This window comes from Clinocottus analis, unplaced genomic scaffold (genome assembly GCF_023055335.1).
Source record: "Clinocottus analis isolate CAN_PGR_092001 unplaced genomic scaffold, fCliAna1.0.p SCAF_1, whole genome shotgun sequence".
NCBI classification, from domain to species: domain Eukaryota; kingdom Metazoa; phylum Chordata; class Actinopteri; order Perciformes; family Cottidae; genus Clinocottus; species Clinocottus analis.
The window spans coordinates 25,358,697-25,379,241 of NW_027175820.1; the positions used below are offsets into that span (position 1 = coordinate 25,358,697).

Genomic DNA, 20,545 nt, shown 5'->3' on the forward strand with positions numbered 1-20,545 from the left:
TTTTCCCACAATGCCTTGCAGTTTGCCCTCCGCCTCCAGTCTTTGTGCTCAAACTTATCATTTATCTTTTGAGAGGAAGATAGAAAGAAACGACCGAAGATGCACAAAAAAACATTTTTTGTTTTTTTTAAACAAGTTCATGAGTTTCAGTTGTGAGACAAACAAATATTTTTTTAAAAAAAAGTCCTTAATTAAAAATGTAAAAACACTCAACAGATTTCTTTAACACGTGCACATTTAAAAACAGTTTCACTGTGGTTTTTTATTGTCATAATAAGACAATGTTCAGGTGTCGTGTGATGTTTCCTCATGTTCATACGGATGGAAAGATCTAATAATATTATTAATATTAATAATAATAGGTGCAGGACCACAGCGCTGCCAAAATACAGTTTATGATGTTTGTTGACATAAACAGAAATGTGTCTCATAAATTATAAGTTAATTATTACTGAGCTCTGAGTTAAATGTGGAGTTTTACTGCAGGATATTAGAAACACACGAGACAACTTCTCTTTTAATAAATTGAGAGAGAAGTAGAGACAAGTACAAGGACCGGGACTGGAACCAGAACCATAATCAGGACCGGGACCAGAACCACAGCCTGTGGATCCGAAGCATGAACAGAAGGAGTCCTTCTCCATGCAGACGGGTGAGTGTTCGCCTAATGCTGCGTTCACAACCAAAAGCGTTGCGAATGTTCTCTTCATTCGGTCCAATCGCATCATTTGCACTAAAAAGGGGGCGTGGCTTATCTCCGTAAAAACAGTTACCATTTCTGACATTTTCTCAAGTGTCACGCTTTTTTTTTTGTCGCCAGAGTGGGAACATTTCAACTCGCGCGAAAGCGGCACATTCTTTTGCAACACGTCATTGGAGTCACCCGGCAAAAATTCTCATTGTTCGCAACCTTTCGTGTTGTTTGTAACATTTTACGTTGTTTGCAACGCTTTTGATATGAACGCAGCATAAAGACAGATTTTAAAAAACTGTCCTTTTGGGGCAAATGAAGCTCTTTACAATCATTTCAGGACCAATAGCACCGTTCGTTCCCCAGCAGACGTCTGCTGCAGAAACACAACCAACAGAACACGACTCCAGGCAGCAGGAAGTCAACATCATCAACACTTTGGAGGGACTCTCGTTTGTATTTTCTTTGGGGGGGATTGAATCTTTCCTCTGAAGGAACCAAACACACGCGTTACATTCTTCGGTGGCGCTGCTGGAGTGTAGTGTGGGCTGAAAACCATCGAAACAACCGAAACAAACCAGGAATTAACTTTTTCGTTTCTCGTCCCCGTTCAGGTGAATCTTAAAAATCGTGAGAACCGTTTCGCCCCCGAGTTTAAAGCCCGGATCCGGCGTGAGCTGGAGGCGTCACGCCGTGGAGAGCTCCACCCCGCTGTCGCAGACGCCGCTGTCCATCCGGACATCCACCTTGGGGTCCTGGAGCCGAGACTCACCTGTAAAAGAGAGAAACACACACTGAGTGAGTCGGCATTTTAAAAACCCAAACCTGGAACGAGATCGCCTCGCGGCGGCGGCTCACCACTCGTCTCTTCTTCCTCCTCCTCCTCCTCCTCCTCCTCCTCCTTTTCCTCATCCCGGCGACGCAGCGCCTCCTGCAGGATGCTCAGCGCTCTGCACTCGCCGACGGACCCGAGACCGGCCAGCAGGTCCCGGACCGTCCCGCCTGAAACCTGCAGGGCAAAAACACGCCGGAGGTCAGAGGTCAACATTCGATGTTGTGTGTGTGTGTTTATGTGTGTATGTGTGCGTAAACTCCAGTAGTTAAATGTCAAGAATGAGAATTAATACGTTTATTTATTCATTTTTCTAAAGTAAAGGGAGACCAGATTGTTTTAAAGTCATGAATAAATAAAGATATGAGTTTCCTGCGTATCCTATGTATGTGTGTGTGTGTGTGTGCGTGTGAGTGTGTATGTGTGTGTGTGCGTGTGTCACCTCGTAGCTGTCCAGCAGTGTCTTGGCGGGGGAGGGGCTCAGCCTGAAGGCCGTGTTGAGGATCCCGAGACCCAGACTGTGAGACAGTTTTTCCCAGCATCCTTTACTCTCCAGAGCGCGACACACCTGCTGCTTCACCTCCAGGTCCAGGCTCGCCAGGTCGCCTACACACACACACGCATGCACGCACACGTTATATAAGCTATCACTATGTTTCAGTTGATGTCTCATGATCATAAACTAAACTTTAATAATAATAAATGTCAGATTAGAGGCTGAACTCACCTTGAGAAGGGGGAATGGCTTTCTGTGGACATTTTGGTTCATATTCTTTTCCATTCAGAAGCTCCAACACCTGCAAACACACACACACACACACACACACACACACACACACACAGAATTAGAGAGAGAGATCACAGTATTTCAGCTGCTTTTAAACTGTTTAGGTCGGGCTCTTATTTTGAAAGTCTTCAGTCACTTGCGTGCCAGGTGTACCTGGGTGGTGGCGGCCATGTTGAGAGGAGTGGTTCCTGGGATGTAGCCTTCATCTTCATCCTCATCCTCCCTGTCTTCATCACAGCAGTCCTCCCTGAAGAAGAGCGGCTCAAAGTTCTCCTTCTGAGGGTCTGCACCTGAAACACACACACACACACACACACACACAAGCGGTTGGTTACAACTAACCAACCAACTAACCAACTACCTAACATGTTCTGCACCTGTAACACACACATGTTGTTGGTTAAACAACAATAACTAACTAACCGGTTCTGCAGCTGAAACAGTGAGCGATATAACAATACATTGTCTCTATGCTAAGCTACGCTACGCTAAGCGCGTCCAGGTGTGTGTGTGTACCTGCAGCCATCAGAAGAGCCGTGAGCTTGACGGAGCCCCGCCCTGCAGCCACGTGGAGGGGGGTGGAGCCGTTGAAGGTGAAGCAGTCCACCTCAGCGTTTCCCTGAAAGCAACACACACACACACACACACACACACACACACACACACAGTTAGATCTTACTGGGGGACGACCAGCTAAACCAGTGCACCCGGTCCGGTCCTCACCTCCAGCAGCAGGCAGCCGGCCAGCGACACGTTGTCCCTCTCGGTGGCGAGGTGCAGGGCGGTGCGCCCGCCGCCGCGCTCCTGAGCCTCCACGCTGGCTCCGCCCACTAGCAGCTCCCTGAGTGAAGACAGCTGATTGGCCAGGACGGCCAGGTGGATGGCACACAGGCCGGCTGTGTTGGTTTGGTCCAGCAGCTCTCTCATCTGTCCGTGTTGCAGCAGAAGCTGGACAATCCCCCCTCCTCCTCCTCCTCCTCCTCCTCCTCGTCCACCTTCACCTCCCAGCCGGGACGCCAGGTGCAGCGCCGTGTTGCCGTGACGATCCGTCAGCGTCGGGTCGGCGCCGGCCAGAAGCAGCGCTTCCACCGCCTCCCTCTGCTGGGTGATCACGGCCAGGTGCAAAGGAGTCTGGGAAACATGGAGGGAGAGCTTTCACTAACGCTGCCTCTCATCCTAGGACGCTTCCTTAACTAGTATGCTTCCTTGACCCCTAACTAGGAAGCTTCCTTGACCCCTAAATAGTATGCTTCCTTGATCCTAACTAGTACGCTTCCTTAACCCCTAACTAGTGCGCTTCCTCGACCCCTGACTAGTACGCTTCCTCGATCCCTAACTAGTAAGCTTCCTCGATCCCTAACTAGTGAGCTTCCTCGATCCCTAACTAGTGAGCTTTCTTGATCCCTAACTAGTAAGTAAGCTTACTTGATATTTTCTCCTGACGGAGGTAATTTCCTTGTTCCCTAATAAGAAAACTTCTTTGCTTCCTAAGTAGGTCTCTTTTGTGCACCTTCTCTCACTCGCTTCCTTCTCATCTCTCTTATCAGAAAGCCGCCTTTTTTGCACCCAAACAAGGAAGCAGCCTTTTTTTCTTCTTATCAAGGTTGTTTCCTTGTTGTTGAACTAGGAAACATCTTCCCTCCTAGCTTGATCTCAGTGCTTGATCTCTCAGTCAGAGAGCTTCAGTCCATCGTGTACGTTTTCTCTTCTTGCCCTTGAAGTAGGATGCATCCTTGCCGCAAGGAAACTGCGCTGAACAAAGGAAACGACACCCGCAGACATGTTGATTTCCTGTTCAGCGCGGAGGGGGCGGAGCTTGAGGAGGCGAGTACCTGGTAGAGGTGGTTCCTCATGTTGAGCACCTCCTCTCCGGGCAGAGCGGAGACCACCTGCGTCAGGCTCTTCAGCGCCTCCTGCTGGCTGTGGAGGACCGCCAGGTGGAGCCCACTAGGAGGCGGAAAAGAGGATCAAAGGAACGATGCAACACTTCACCGGACACAACTTTGAATCAGAGCCTCGGGAAAAGCGGTGTTTGTTGGTTTTTGTGTGTCTGTGTGTGTGTGTTTCACTGACGTGTCTCCGTCCTCGTCCTGCGCCGCCATCAGCTGACGCTGAGCAGCCAGCAGGTACGCTGAGTCGCCCGTAACCGAGTAGCGGAACAGAGCCTCCAGCTGCGCGGCGGCCGCCTCGTCTGCGTCACACACACACACACACACACACACACACACACACACACACACACACACACACACACACACACACACACACACACACACACACACACACACACACACACACACACACACAGGAAGGAAAACGTTTTTTTTGTGCTTTTTTTTAAGTTAAATGAAACATGAACAAACACACAGTATTATTAAAAACAAACATTTTAAAGCACATAAAATGTTGTTTGTTTGTATTTATGTTCATGTTTCATGTTACCGGGTAGAAATACATTTAGGAAAATAAACTTTTCATCTATTTAGCTGATGTTTAGACAATAAAAGCTTCTCAAATCCAAAAATCCACTCCTTTACTTTGTGTTGGATTATAATCATTGATTATAATTATTAACAATACCTAAAACAAATATAAATATATATATATATATATAAAACTGACAGAAAAAAGACATATAGAAACCAACAACAATATAAAATGTGCAATACAACCTTTAATCATGCACTCCATTACTTTTCTTTTACTATTTGTCAGCATCACTTCTTTTCTTCTTAATAAATATTACTCTATTGTTCATATTTATGTTTATTTTTTTATTATATTGTTCCTTTATTATTCCTCTGTCTGGCATAATAAATATTTTCCGGGGTAAATAAAGTTAAATCGGATCTTATCGCTGAATATTTAGCAGTTAAATTATGACCTTAAGTATCTTGACTTGAGCTATAAAGAACAAATCGTTGTCACAGTTCACAATGTGTGTATTAGTTGTGTACCTTCGGGCTCCTCCACGCTGACCCCTCCCTCCTCAGTCCTCTCCCCGGCCTCGGGGCCTCCTGGCCGGGCTGCAGCTCTCGGCGTGACCCCCGGCCCCGAGTCGTCGTCTGGATCGCTGTCGTCTGCCGCGTCGCCTTGTTGTTGCTTCTCTTGGTGTTTGATGCCTTCGCCGCCTCCTCCTGCTTGTACTCCTCCTCCTCCTCCTCCTCCTCCCAGACCAGCTGAGTATCCTGTGGAGAAACCTCCGCCTCCTCCTCCGCCATAGTTGTAGGTAGTGAAGCTCTGGAAGTAACCTGGAGGACGAATCAAACGCACCCACGACATAAGCAGAAGGTCTTCTCATCGTGAAGAGTTACAGTGACAAACCCCCGCTTATTTTACCTCCTCCTCCTCCTGCAGAGCCAGGTCCTCCACCTGCAGCAGGTCCTCCTCCACCTCCTCCTCGGTACAGACTTCCACCTCCTCCGTGGCCGCTGAAGTCCTGGAAGTTGGGCAACGTCTTCTGTCTCTTCCTCTGCACCTCCTCCTTGTCTGGACACACAGGTACAGGACCACAGGTGAGCGAGCTGCAACCTGAGGGTGGAGCTACACCTCCTACCTATGACCTGAGGGTGGAGCTACACCACCTACCGATGATCTGCGGGTGGTAGGTGAAGGGTTTGGGTTCGCTGGTCTCGTTGTCAGACTTCCTCTTCAGCTGGACGAACACAGACGTCGGCTTCAGGAGGTTCTGGTCTCGATACTTCGGCGTCTTGAACACGATGGCGAACTGACGGCGGAGAACACACGTCAGTACTCCTACTACTACAGCCGATACTGCTTAAAGTACTACTAGTAGCGTGGTGTTGGTTATGGTAGTAAAGTAAACCGACGAATACTTTTACCGCTTCTGCTGCATTTGATACTCCTAGTACCACTACAACATCTACTTACACCTTTAATTAGATAACAAAGGAACTCATAACTAGTACTACTTTGTGTGAGTAGTATTAACAGGAGTACTACTAACTCCTTGTACCTGTCTGTGGACGTCTGTCGGGGAGAAATCTCCCATAGCCTCCCAGGTCACCCCTGAGTTGTCTTCTTCATAGAACCGAACCTGAATGTCATCTAGAAACACACAAAAAAATACAATTTTAATTAAGTACGTCGACTAAACTAATTCTGCGTATTATGACATCATCTACACGTTGGATCGAGTTCATTATCTGGCTCTTTGCCACTTAAAACTTCCAGTAAATTGACTTTAATAACAGTTTCTACTGGATTTTACCTTTAAAATGTCTTCTTTTTAAATATTATTGCTTTTATTATTGTTTTTTACCACATAAAGTGCTTTTTAACTAAATAAAATGCATTATGAACCTATTTCCAGCTGTTTGAAGTGTTTTCCTGATACTTAAAGTATTTTAAAAAAAAGGAATTAGACATCCTAGCGACGGTATGTGGGTTTTCTATCACGCTATGAACCAATCAGATTGCCCTGTTTTTTAATGTAAAGTTCAAAAACAGTCTCATTCGCGAGGAGGACTTAACACAAACCCTCCAGCAGGTGGCGACGTCAGCTGACGCGACACTTCATTCATTCATTCACTCGTGACTTCGCTGCGTCGTTCAAAGCCGCAACTGAGACTGAAGTTTGACTTCTTTTTGTGTATAAATGTGTTTTCTGCGTCGCTGTCTCTTTAAATCCCGCCTCACCTTTCTGGACTTTGTCACAGAGCAGGTAGACTTCCTCTCCTCCGCTCACGCAGCCGGCGGTTCGATCCATCCTCACGATCTTCAGGTTGGAAGCGTTCGGAGCCTCTAAAGGGGACGAGCACAGAGAACACAGCGCAGTGGGTCAGTGGAGAGGACGAGGGTTCGATTCCCGGTCACGGGATGAAAAAAAAACAAGCAGCAGTAAGTGAGAGCGAAACACTGTTTTCATCTAACCTGCATCTTCGACTCTAGAAATCTCCACACCTTTACTGCAGTGATGGAGAGTATGAATGCAGCTTTAGTAGAAGATTTACGGCCTCTCAGTTTTTCTCGGTTGTATTTCATTTTATCCTGTTAGACATTTGTGTGAAAGCAAAAGTGGCCAAAAATGTGACGCAAGGTCAGTCTTATCGAAGTGGATGGTTGAGCCGAATTAGAAGAAATTCTCTCAAAGTGCTGCTGAGATGTCGCGTTCAAGAGAATAGGAAAGATGGACGGGTGGACATGAGGATGGAAGGCTGGAAGGAAGGACGGAGAGAAGGAAACCTGTGCAAACGGACAGGTGGAAGGCTTGACGAAAGGAAAACTGGAAGGACGAAAGGCTAGATGGAAAGAAACTGGAGGGAAGGAAGGATGGAAGGCTGGACGGCAGGAAAGCTGGAAGGAAGGATGGATGGATGGACGGACAAAAGACTGGACGAAGGCTGAAAGGACAGAAGGAAAACTGGAAGAGGGAAGGCTGGAAGGAAAGAAGGCTGGAAAGAAGGACGGACAGAAGGCTGGATGGAAGGAAGGCTGGAAAGAAGGACGGACAGGAGGCTGGATGGAAGGAAAGACGGACAGAAGGCTGGATGGAAGAAAAGACGGACAGAAGGCTGGATGGATGGAAGGAAGGAAGGAAGGAAGGATGGACAGAAGGCTGGATGGCTGGAAGGAAGGACGGACAGAAGGCTGGATGGAAGGAAGGCTGGAAGGAAGGACGGACAGAAGGCTGGATGGAAGGAAGGACGGACAGAAGGCTGGATGGAAGGAAGGCTGGAAGGAAAGACGGACAGAAGGCTGGATGGAAGGAAGGCTGAAAGGAAGGAAGGAAGGAAGGCTGAAAGGAAGGACAGACAGGAGGCTGGATGGAAGGAAGGACGGACAGAAAGCTGGATGGAAGGAAGGAAGGAAGGAAGGCTGGAAGGATGGACGAACAGAAGGCTGGATGGAAGGAAGGAAGGCTGGAAGGAAGGACGGACAGAAGGCTGGACAGCTGGAAATCTGGAAGGACGGAAACCTGGAAGGGCAGAAGGTTGGAAGGACGTACAGACAGCCAGAGGACATAATGTGTAACGGCTTTTGCTGGCGAGGTGGCTTAAAGAGTGATAATTTCCCACAATCCAACTTGTCAAACAAGCTTTCTGCCTCAATCCATATTTGTTGGCGTTTAGCCTTCAAACCCAACTTCTTCACTGGTGTTCACGCTTTAAAAAGTTCACAACTACTGTACATTTGAGTGAAATTGTCAGAAGTCTTGAGTTCTGACCCAAAACCTGGACAAATGGGACCAACAACCCTCTGGTGGCGCCGGAAGCATAAAAAAGTTGTTTTTTCACCGTTCAACCTGACGAGTCCTCTCGATTCTACATTTAACTTTTACTAAATAAGTTCCAGAACTTCTTCAAGGATCTGAACGAGTTCAACAAGTGCCTCTAAATCAACTTTTTGACCAACGTTCCTCCAGTGAAGAGGCTTCTGAATCTGAACCCTTTAGACTTTTAAGTCCTTTTTCCCCTCGACTTCGTTACAGAAGATTAACAAAAGCAACTTGACAGAAGTGCAGCGCTGGTGGTGAAGTGATGAGTCTCAGTTCTGACAGGAAGTTGCATCGTACGGAAACCAGAGCAGCAGGAAGAGGGAAATGAAACCAGGCGACCCGACGGCAGTTTAACGAAGATCCTCAGACCGGGGACACGAACACAGAGGAGGATGTAGATCGCAGCCTGAGCGGAGACACAGGAAGTACTGAGCGGAGACACAGGAAGTACTGAGCGGAGACACAGGAAGTACCGAGCGGAGACACAGGAAGTACCGAGCGGAGGCACAGAAGTACTGAGCGGAGACACAGGAAGTACTGAGCGGAGACACAGGAAGTACTGAGCGGAGACACAGGAAGTACTGAGCGGAGACACAGGAAGTACTGAGCGGAGACACAGGAAGTACCGAGCGGAGAGAGGTTGAGTTCATTAACACGGAGACCATCTTGTTCTGCAGAAGTACAGCAACGCATAGGGTACCAGCTTCTTCAGGACATGGTCTTTCATGGTCCTTAAAGTCCTTCATGGTCGTTTATGGTCAATTGTGGTCTTTAGTGGGACTTCATGGTCCATCCAGGTCCTTCGTGGTCCTTTATAGTCCCTCATGCTCTTTCATGGTCCTTCGTGGTCAATTGTGGTCCTTCGTGGTCAATCGTGGTCCTTTGCGGTCAATCGTGGTCCTTCATGGTCCTTCATGGTTCTTTATGGTCCTTCAAGGTCCTTTGTGGTCCTTCAAGGTCCTTTGTGGTCCTTCAAGGTCCTTTGTGGTCCTTTGTGGTCCATCATGGTCTTTCATGGTCCATCATGGTCCATCATAGTCCTTCATGGACCTTCATAGTCCATCATAGTCCATCATGGTCCAAAATGGCTCAATAACCAGCACTAATCCAGCACAGTAAAGCGCAACTTATCGATTAGTTTATTTAATCAACAGATCTGTAAAACTGAAACCAGTCAGGGACCTTAAACCAGTCAGGGACCTTGAACCAGTCAGGGACCTTAATTAAACCAGCCTGGGACCTTAATTAAACCAGCCTGGGACCTTAAACCAGTCTGGGACCTTAAACCAGCCTGGGACCTTAATTAAACCAGCCTGGGACCTTAAACCAGCCTGGGACCTTAATTAAACCAGCCTGGGACCTTAAACCAGTCTGGGACCTTAAACCAGTCTGGGACCTTGAACCAGTTGGCCCAGTGGGGCCGAGCAGCTGGACTCAGACTCACTGCTGTCGTAGATCGGTTCCGACACGACGGGCTCGAGTCGTCTGGAGAATCCTCCGTCGCTGTTGGGCAGGAAGGCGGTGAACATGAGCCGGACCACGCTGAGGTCCATCTCCTTGGCCTGCAGCGACGCAGCGCTGCAGATCACACTGCGCTGGTGCTCTGAGGACACGGAGAACACCGATATTAATGATTAGAATGATATTAATGATGCTGAGAATGACATTAATGATGATTAGAATGATATTAATGATGATTAGAATGATATTAATGATGATTAGAATGATATTAATGATGATTATAATAATATTAATGATGTTATAATGATGATTATTATGATATTACTGATGATTAGAATAATATTACTGATGATTAGAATGATATTAACGATAATTAGAATGATAACAAGACAGGGGGAGGGCCATAGGATCACAAAATAATCCTAATAATAATCATAATAATAACAATAAGCCAAAGGGAGGAAAATAAAGAAGATGATGATGGTTTGTCAGAATAATAAATAAACTCTCTTTTAACATGTTCTATTTTTTAACTCACTTTCTTTAAATATGTTTCATAAAATGTCCTCAATTGAAAAAAATACAAACAATACTCACACACTCTCTCTCTCCCTCTCTCACACACACACACACACACACACACACACACACACTCTCTCTCTCTCCCTCTCTCACACACACACACACACTCTCTCTCACACACACACACACACACACACACACACGTACCGGTGAGCTCTCGGGGCACGCGCACCTCCCCCTGCAGCGCGTCGATGTCGGGGTGGATGCAGACGCCGCAGTTGAAGCCGAGCCTGAAGGCCTCGGCCATCCGGTCCTCCAGAGTCTTCGCCACGTTCTTCTTGGTCACGTGAAGGATGCCCAGGTTAGGAAAACTACACACACACACACACACACACACACACACGTCAGTCTCACACCTGGTGTGTGTGGGAGTGCGTGTGTGTGAGAGAGAGAGAGAAAGTGTGTGTGTGTCTGAGTGTGAGAATGTGTGAGAAAGTGTGTGTGTGTGTGTACCTGATGTTGGAGTCTTTGGGCTGCAGGTGTGTGTGTGTGTGTGTGTGTGTGTGTGTGTGTGTGTGTGTGTACCTGATGTTGGAGTCTTTGGGCTGCAGGTGTGTGTGTGTGTACCTGATGTTGGAGTCTTTGTGCTGCAGGTGTGTGTGTGTGTGTGTGTGTGTGTGTGTGTGTTTACCTGATGTTGGAGTCTTTGGGCTGCAGGTGTGTGTGTGTGTGTGTGTGTACCTGATGTTGGAGTCTTTGTGCTGCAGGTGTGTGTGTGTGTGTGTGTGTGTGTGTGTGTGTGTGTGTGTGTGTGTGTGTGTGTGTACCTGATGTTGGAGTCTTTGGGCTGCAGGTCCGTGACACACACTCCTTTGTCGCACTGCTTCCCCACCAGACTGTGCGCGTGCAGCTGCGGTTGCGGTGTCAGCGCCGTCACCAGCTGCACCACCACGCGGGCCGGACCCTGGTAGTTACTGATCTGCAACATGGAGCGGGGACGCCGACATTACCCACAATGCAACGCAGCCTGGAGGAGCGAGGCCTCCAACTCCATCCTCCACAAGTGTTGTGTATTTATTATATGAATTTAATGTTTCTCCACAGTTTGATGATGAAACTTTAACAGGATGCGCATCGTCTTCATGCTTGAGTCCATTAATACATCAATAAACAGAAAATTAACAAACAACGATATTCAAACCTTGTTTGCACATAATTCTTAAATCTGTCTTTGCTCCATGAGAAAAACACCAGACTTCAGGCAGAAATTCATGAATTTAACTCCCAATTTGAGTTTATTTCCTAATTAATTTGTAATAAAATCCTGGATATTCTTAAAAAATAACATTCAAGTGGTTTTTATTTGACTTTAAAGACCACAGCTTGCATTCAAAGAAACACTCGCCCACTCTTTATGGATACAGATCAGAACGATGTGAAAACACAGATTAAAATCTGATTACAGATCAGTTCCTGAACTGTGAAATGTCAGCAAATTAAAAACTAAAACAGACTAACTGGAGGTCACTGCATTTATGATGATGTATTTATATAATGTGTGACTTCTTCTTGTTGGTAGTTTATTATATTTTCTGTCCCTCTCTTAATGATTGACACATTATCTCAAACTTTGCTACCGAACTGTTTTACATAAAGGAAATCAGATAAAAAATACTGTTCCTGTTTCTACCGTGTGTGTGTGTGTGTGTGTGTGTGTGTGTGTGTGTGTGTGTGCGTGTGTAGTGAGTTTGCAAACTGCCTCGAGCACCACTTCCTTGTCCCGGTTCTGTCGGCCAATCAGACGCTCCGTCACACAAAACCCAGTTTCCTATAAAACACGTTTCCTTGTTTCACAGACGGAGGTGCGACACTAAAACCTTCAGGTGGAACACGACCCGCTTGGTTTTTGTGTTTTTGGTTTTTGTGTTTATTTCCTCTCTCCACGACCGCGCTTTGGCTCCGCCGGTTCTTGTGAGCGACTTGTGTTTTTTTTGTCGCTTATTTTTAAATCAATGAAAAAGGCAAAAAAAAGTCCAAAACGTGTTAAAACTTCACCTGAAAGTACTTTACTGAAGAAAATAAGCTGCAGGCGTCTGTGTGTATATGAGTGAAAAGGTTTTATTCCTCAGTTGTGTTCCTTCCATCATGTTGTCACTCTTAACAACAACAACAACAACAACAACAACAACAACAATCTGAGCCTGTTGGCTTGCGGACAGATGTTTTGAAACTTCGAGTTCAGCGGATTCACCGTCGCCATCTTGGATTACGGCCGTGGCCATCTTGGATTACGGCCGTGGCCATCTTGGATTACGGCCGTGGCCATCTTGGATTACGGCCGTCGCTATGTTGTTGTTTTGAAAATATAAATGCAGCAGCGGGAAAATGCTGCATTCACGTCGAGCCGGAAAAATCCAGAAAATTTGTTTTCCAACTGGGAAAACTAATAACAATGGTGGCCAAAGAAAATATGTTTTCCCATTAAACCTGTAACAATGAATTGTTAATCGTTAGTTTGTAGCTGCTAGTTGCCGCTGTAAGTGGGCGGGTAATGGTTACATTTAGCGGAACTAGCTGCTGTTTGTTGAAGTGCACTCTGGGTAATGTAGTAAATTTAATAACTGAGTGAAAAGTCTATGGTTTTTCCGCGTCAGCGCTCTGAGCCGCAGAGAGCCGTGTGAGGGAAGTAGGACGGCGACGCGTCGGCCTCGACGAAGAAGGGGTTAAAAGCCTGGCGTCAGAGTTTCTGGGGCAGAGTGGGCGCTCGTTCACAAAGGTTTTACACCTCGAGACGTTTCATCTGGAGATGAAACTCAACGCCTTCCTGCCGCTGACGCAACGACACTTCCTTGTAATTACTTGTGGGCTTTGGGGAGGAAATTCCCAACAGACATGAAACGGCAGCAGAGGTGTCTCAGAGAGAGAGTGAGTGTGAGTGTGTGTGTGTGTGTGTGTGTGTGTGTGTGTGTGTGTGTGTGTGTGTGTGTGTGTGTGTGTAAGTGAGGGAGAGTGTAAGTAAACCTGGGCATGTCCAGACCAGCAGAAGAGTCTTGAACCCAAAAACTCAACCTGCTTCTTTGACTTCAGAACTATACACACACACACACTATCTGTCTAATCGATCTGCGCACATGTACACACACACACAAATATGTACACACATAAAATATATATATGTATACACACACATATATGTATGCATTTCATGCAGAATGTTTGATAACTCATTAACTGATTAATAATGTATTATTATGTACTAATGTGTATTATCGTGTATTAATGTGTAATAACATGTCATCTGAGCGTAAACTGAGTTATTGGAGAAGATTTCCATGACTAAACATGTAAATCTTGGACTGAAACTTTCAGGTTTCTCTTTAAGTTTCATCTCGACTTCCTTTGAAAAAACCTCAGTAAAGTCCATCAATGAGAATAATTTCCAAAACACCTCCTGGAAGCCCCCCCCCAAACAAAACTAAATACGTCTTTGTAGAGAGTTTAAGTGAGTCATCATCATCCTCCTCCTCCTCCTCTTCCTCCTCCCACTGGTCCCAACACAACAACTGGAGGGGTTTTCCCGTCTGCAGCATGAACACGCAAACGTTTACACACAAAGACAAACGAGACAGGAACACTTCCTTCTTCGCTCTGATGACCTCATCAAGTCCATAAAAACTGCCGTGTTTCATATATTCAGAGTGTTTCGAATATGAAATATATTAACTCACAGGTGAGCCGGCTTGTGTATCGTTTCAATTACTTTTTCCAAATTATTTGAAATGCCTTTCGAGAATAATATTTCACAATGACTAAATTATTTTTGCACATTTCTTTCCGGAATAAAATCCCACAACATAACTGAAATCCAGAATGAAAAATAAACAATTTCACATCTCTGGCAGATAGTAATTATTATTAAAAATATAATTATCATTGTTTTTATGAATGTAGCAGCGCTTTGTCAAGAGACAGAAGATTTAATAGTAAACTACTTTAAAATGTTTAAATAATCATTTAAAGGGATTTTTTTTCATAAGAAAGTCAATTTCAGCTTCTCAAAATTGGAAACTTCTCCTTTTTCTTTGTTTTACATCAAATTAAACTCAATATCTGACAAAGCAAGACATTTGAAGACTTTATCTTTGACATTTTTCCAGTATTTTCTGATATTTTTACATCGATTAATCTAGAAAACGACCGATAATGAGCACGATGGAGAGCTGCAGCCGTGCCTGCAACAGAGCATCTGTTGGGACGCGTCTAAACCCTGGATTGAGACCGTTCCCTCGGTCTGAACAGAGGCAGACAGGAATCTGGGGGGTTTCCCCGTCTCTGGTTTTAGCTTCAGACTCCAAACGCCGACAGAAACGCCGAGAAGTAAAATCATACAGACGGTTTACAGAGAGGGGAGGGGCTCAACATAAGGTCCAACCAACAACATGAGGCCAGCCAAAATACACACAGATGGGTTTACGGACGTTTTGATTGAAATAAAAACAAATCAACGAGTTTATATACATCATTTATCAAAGATCCTCAACGTGTCAGCTGTTGGAATTTCTAGATTTTAAGCTTTTTCCTGATTTCGTGTCGAAGAGGAAGTGTGTTTTTTGAGAACTAAAACTCTTCCATTACATCATCCACAGGTCCGATGTACTTCAATTAAAGTGCTAAATTGCTGTAACCCTTGTGAGCAGATGTCACTCAAAGTACTACTAACAGTAGAGACCATGTGAACGTCACAAGTAGTGAGAGAACTGTGTGAGATCGATATGCGAGTCTCAAACTGCGACAGCAGGAACTAGAGTTTTTTCTCTTTTTTGTTCGGACATATTTCGAGGTCCTGCGATCTGATTGGTCCTCGGACTCGTCTGAAAGCGCGTCCGGTGAGGCGTGCGGAAGGTGACGCATGCGGAAGGAGACGATTAGTCACGTGGGTTGTTTGTCACGGTGGGACCAGAGGAGAAAGGAAAAGCTCAAAAGTAGGCAATTTTTCAATTTCTGAATCGAAAAAACACGATTTATGGACTGATAATGCTTAAAAACACGTCAATGCTCGTGTGTATTGTGATTATTATTGCAGATTTGGATGCTTTAGGTCATAATCTTTCTAAAGATGTGCGGTATTACTCTGTGGCACGATGGGAAGGCACCGAACAATAGCATTAAAAAACTTGGGCGAACGATCAAGAAGTCTTTTTTTTTTTTAGGGGACCTTTGGGTTACGAGATTAAGTAATCCTGAGGAGATTAACCCAGGTGTTGCAGCAGGACAAAGACATGAATACAAATGGATCATCGCTTCAATGTGTCTGCTGCGTGATATATATACTTTAAACAGACCGACTGCTGACAGGAAACGCTGCGTTTCTGCCGACGCAAGGCGACCACAGTCTCTGTGTTCATTCGACTCTTTCGGCGCATCAAAAATAGTTGATTTCACTTCCTGCACGTTATTTTAAGCCTCATCGTTTCAAACTCTGTATGTCAAAGCGTTTAGATAAGAGGACGTTTTCATGGTGATGTCACGCGTTGGTTTGTGGACGTTTTGAAGCCTCGAGTTCGGCCATTTTGCCGTCGTCATCTTCGACTACGACTATTTTGCGACCAGTGAGCAGGAAGTGACCGTATATGGGCGGAGGAGGAGCGACGTATACGACTCTGGTGTCGACCTGTCAATCACGTTGTAGCCCCGCCCCTAAAGCATCCCCTGCTTTATGGTCTGTTTGACTCTAAATGAGCATAATGTACTAAATGAACATCATGCTGTATAAAAGAAGACTTGGAACTAGAGATTGAGACAAACTTGAACACATGAAGCATAGACTTCTATACAACCAAAGCAGTCGCCCCCTTGTGGTCAGGAGAGAGAATGCAGCTTCAACACATATTGCATAGACTTCTATACAACCACACAGCGTTACCTTGACGGCGGGGTAAGTCTTGCTGTTCTTCTCGCTGGAGGCTCCCGGCAGGCCGCCGTGTGACGGCCCCTCACAGCCGTACCTGAACCTGAAGCCGCGCTGCGACACGAACAGACGAAAACACACTTTGTATAAACACACTTTTTCGATTTTTTTTAGAAACGGACCTCTGGGCATGAATTCCTCTCCTCACAGGTGAGGCTCACCTGTTTGGGCTGCTCCACGATCTGCAGGAACGGTCCGTCCACTGAAAACACACGCAACAAAAATCAGTAACAACTTGCACACAAACACACAAACACTGAGCGCTATGAGAGGAAAGAACTCGTATTTCATCACATCAGGTCATGACAGAAATGAATGTTTAAAAATGAACAGATTCTTTTTCTTTTAACATCTTTAAAGGCACAAATCATCGCGAAAAAAAAGGTTGTATTATTCATTAAGCTGTAATGTAAATATGTAAATTGAATTAATTACTGATAATGGGTTTTCTTAAGAAGTAAATATAACCTAAAGTTAAAGAGGTTTGATTAAGAAAATAATTGACATTCTTTTATTCGCTCACTTTATTGTATTAAAGTTGTAAAATCATATTTTTTCCATTGATTTAGTTTTTATTTCACACAGTTTTAAACTATTATACGGTCTCACTTTTTCATAATTTTTAATTAAAATAGTCAAATTGTTATTATGTGTTCAACATTATTCTATAAAATCGCTTTGAACTAAGCAAAGACGCTAGAAAAAATAAAAGTTTGATTAATTGATTTCCTGGTTTAAATCATAATTTTGGAGTAATAAGAGAGATACAGATACACAAACAGACACACACAGACACACACACACACACACACACACAGGGGAAGTGAGAGCCAAGAGACTCAACTTTCACTCCATTTCACTTTCGTTGTCGTCACATTCGTTTTACAAACAGAAAGCGGAACGTTTCTCCCAAAATACCGTTCATGAGACCCTCAGACAGCTTCAGAGACTTTAAAACGGTTAATTAATTAATCAAGTCACAGTTTCACTAGTAATTAAGACACAAGGCGTCCTTTAACAGAATTATTGGTCATTAAATCGGAGCGAGGTTGACTGCACATCGCTGGACACGTTGTCATCGGTTTGTTTGTGTTGCGCAACGGGCGATTAGCTCGTAATACCTGAGGAGGGAGGATGGAAACAAACCACATATTTAATGTGGAGTAACAGGTTTAAAGAGAAGACACAAAACACTGAGCTGTGGCTTTCCCTTCGATCTGAGGATGAAACCAGCAGCTGAATGAAGTAAATGAGGATTTGACAGAGTTTATACACATGTTGACTAAATTTCCATAATTTTTAACCACATTCACATGACTTTTCAGCAAATTTCTATAACTTTTAACCAAATTGCCTTGACTTTAAACCAGATTTTCATGACTTTTGACCAGATTTCCATTACTTTTGACCAGATTTCCACAACATTTGGTCAAATTCCCACGACTTTTCACTTTTCCATGACTTTTAACTAGATTTCTATGATCAAACATTGTGTGAAATCTGTTTGTAAAGAGTAAAAAGTGATAAAATGTGGTATTTAAACTAACAATGAGGATTCAAAGCATACAGTAAAGCTTAAATGACTCAAATGAATGAGACAATAGTTTGATTAAAAGAATAAACATTTATATAGATGCCTGTATGTATGCTGCTGATATTTTGAGCCTCTTTCTTTTAAAAGCAGATTAATTATTTCAAACTCAACGTGAATGAACGTCATGAACACATGAATATAACACATTTACAGGACTTTTACTACACTTTTGGAATTTATTTTCCAGGACTTTTCCAGGCCTGGAAATAGCCATTTTAAAACTCTATAACATTTCCAGGTGTTTCATGACCGTCAGAACCCCGATTGGACCAACGGGTGAAAAAGAGGCTTGAAGCCGCTCTGACAGCAGGTGTGAGGCGGCGGCGCTCACCTGTCTGCAGCGACGGGTTCTGTGACATCACGGGGAAGTGTGTGAAATCCCACAGCTGCTCCATCCCCATGTTGTCGAAGATCTGAAGAAAGAAGTCATTAATTAATAAATATGTGAACTACGACCCTCGAGGGACGCAGCCAACGACTATTTTAATGTTTTCATATTTTCTCAATTTAGTCGTTTAGTTCTATTTAAGATTAAGATCTATTTCTGTTCCTCAAAAGTCAAGATGATGTCGTAAACAAAAATAAACACTAAATATTGACATTTAAAATGCTGGATTAAGAATAAATGTTCAACATTTCCTCAAATTGATCAATAAGTTGACCTTTAAATGTCAAAGTAGACAACAAATACATTTTTCTTTGCAGCTCCATCTCATCGTTTATGTTTTAAAAGCAACAAACACGTCTTTTTTTTGTGCATTAAGAAAAATCAACTGTCAACAAACATTTAAAATGAGCTCATTTAAAAGATTTTGACATTCAAAGCTTCTTTTTAGGATTTTAAATGTCTGTCGTGTTTGTCTGGATCACGGCGACAACTTTTAGCATCATATTTTACTTAATATTATGTTACAACACAATATTTCCTTTGCTGCTGTCTTGCTGGAGATGAAGCTGGAGGTGAGTTTACCTGCGTGGAGGAAGTATTAAGGTAATGCTCTTCTCCAGCCATGATGTCTGCAGGTCAAAGGTCACAATCAACAATTACACACAGAGTAACACAAACAAAAAGGTTGGTTAACCAACAATGGTGCAAATGATGTACGCAAACAATATAAAACAAACATGTATCACTCTTTATTTGATTATGTATTCATAATTTCACTTTTTTTTAAACCTATTGCCCTGAAAAGATTAAGAATTACATCAAAATATAGATATTTTTCTGTTTTAATTTGTAATAATAATGCAAATAATTGTGTAAAGTTTTGTTTTAATTATAAGGCATGTGTATCTATAAAACAATATGTATTGTCATTGTTATTCTTAATAAATAACCGCTCTGACACTTGTTGCTGCTCGACACACGGGCGCGTTCCCGCACACACACACGAACGCGCCTGTGTGAACCGTGCTAGCCCGCTGGCTAACGGTTAGCTCGCGCTACCGGACTGTTGTTTGCTTGTTTGCCTCCTTTAAAAGTGACAGTGTAGAATAAACAAAAACGGTGATTATTGGTAAACACGTCAACAGCACCGACACAAGCACAACAGCTGTTTGACTTCTGGCGTCGTGTTACGGAGAGAGGAGGTTTAAAAAACCGCTACCTGCCCGAGCTAGCCGCGCGCCTCTCGCAGGTTCCGTGTGCGGCGAACACAACACGAAACTCCGTTCAGAAACCTGCCAGTTAAACCGTTTGCTCTCTTTACACACACGGAACGTAAACCGAAGAACATATAATATGACACATTCTGAGTCAGATGGACCCAGACATGATTTCGGCACTTTTAAAAATTAAAAAAAGTTTCAGCTTCACGCTTTGTTTTCCTGTCAAAATAAAACGTGGACTGCGGTCTGCGTTCGGGGGAATCCAACAAGACAAACCACTGGAAACTATACAGCAACTACGTCTAATGGATGATTTCCACGTTAGATACACACGCCGAATTTACCCGGAGGCGTTCACGAATACAAACCGTACCTTCACGGCGGGCGTGAGAGATACGTGCGTTTTGCTGTCAAGAAGTAAACCGTTAAAGTTCCCATTTTAACGCGGAGTCTGGCCGTGACGCTCGAGCATAAAGTTACCTGTCTTATAAGGAAGTGCGTCGCGAGCGTAACAAAGCAACGCATCACGGTGGATTTACGGTAATAAATGCAAGCACACAATTAGCTAGTTACTCTAACTACGAAAGTGGTTAGTTAACGATTTCTCACCTGGTTAACTCAGGTGAACAGTCGGGTTCTCTTTCGGCTCGTGCGGAACCAGCGGATCCATTTGCTGCAAACCGGGTTTAATTGGAGTGCGTCATGACGCGCCGCGACGACGTCATGACGGTTTAACGAAGAAAAGAGAAACACTTTTAATAAAGAATTAATCCGATGTTTAATCCCCGGAGCGCGAGCCGCGGGAGTCCTGCAGGTTGGAGTTTGTTGAAGTTCATGAAGTTGA

The 20,545-nt window shown here is 44.3% G+C and overlaps 1 protein-coding gene across 3 annotated transcripts; it reads right to left on the minus strand.

Annotated features, from left to right (window-relative positions):
- Positions 1–178: 178 nt before the first annotated feature.
- On the minus strand, positions 179–20,545 carry nfkb1 (nuclear factor of kappa light polypeptide gene enhancer in B-cells 1). Of its 3 annotated transcripts, none has more exons than XM_068572246.1 (22): positions 20,311–20,545; positions 19,064–19,110; positions 18,425–18,506; positions 16,661–16,701; positions 16,455–16,553; positions 11,359–11,510; positions 10,739–10,902; positions 9,993–10,151; positions 6,970–7,074; positions 6,287–6,378; positions 5,899–6,037; positions 5,650–5,799; positions 5,268–5,561; positions 4,384–4,501; positions 4,143–4,257; positions 3,034–3,441; positions 2,827–2,929; positions 2,464–2,600; positions 2,251–2,320; positions 1,966–2,129; positions 1,550–1,700; positions 179–1,463 (listed from the first exon to the last, which is right to left on the minus strand). In XM_068572246.1, the coding sequence occupies exons 2-22, from the start codon at positions 19,103–19,105 to the stop codon at positions 1,378–1,380; spliced, it is 2,871 nt and encodes a 956-aa protein (XP_068428347.1). In that variant the 5' UTR covers positions 19,106–19,110; positions 20,311–20,545; the 3' UTR covers positions 179–1,377. The 3 variants fall into 3 exon arrangements, with proteins under 3 accessions (XP_068428347.1, XP_068428356.1, XP_068428365.1); XM_068572255.1 differs by lacking the exon at positions 20,311–20,545 and adding an exon at positions 20,182–20,258; XM_068572264.1 differs by lacking the exons at positions 11,359–11,510; positions 16,455–16,553; positions 16,661–16,701; ... (1 more) ...; positions 19,064–19,110; positions 20,311–20,545 and adding an exon at positions 11,045–11,071.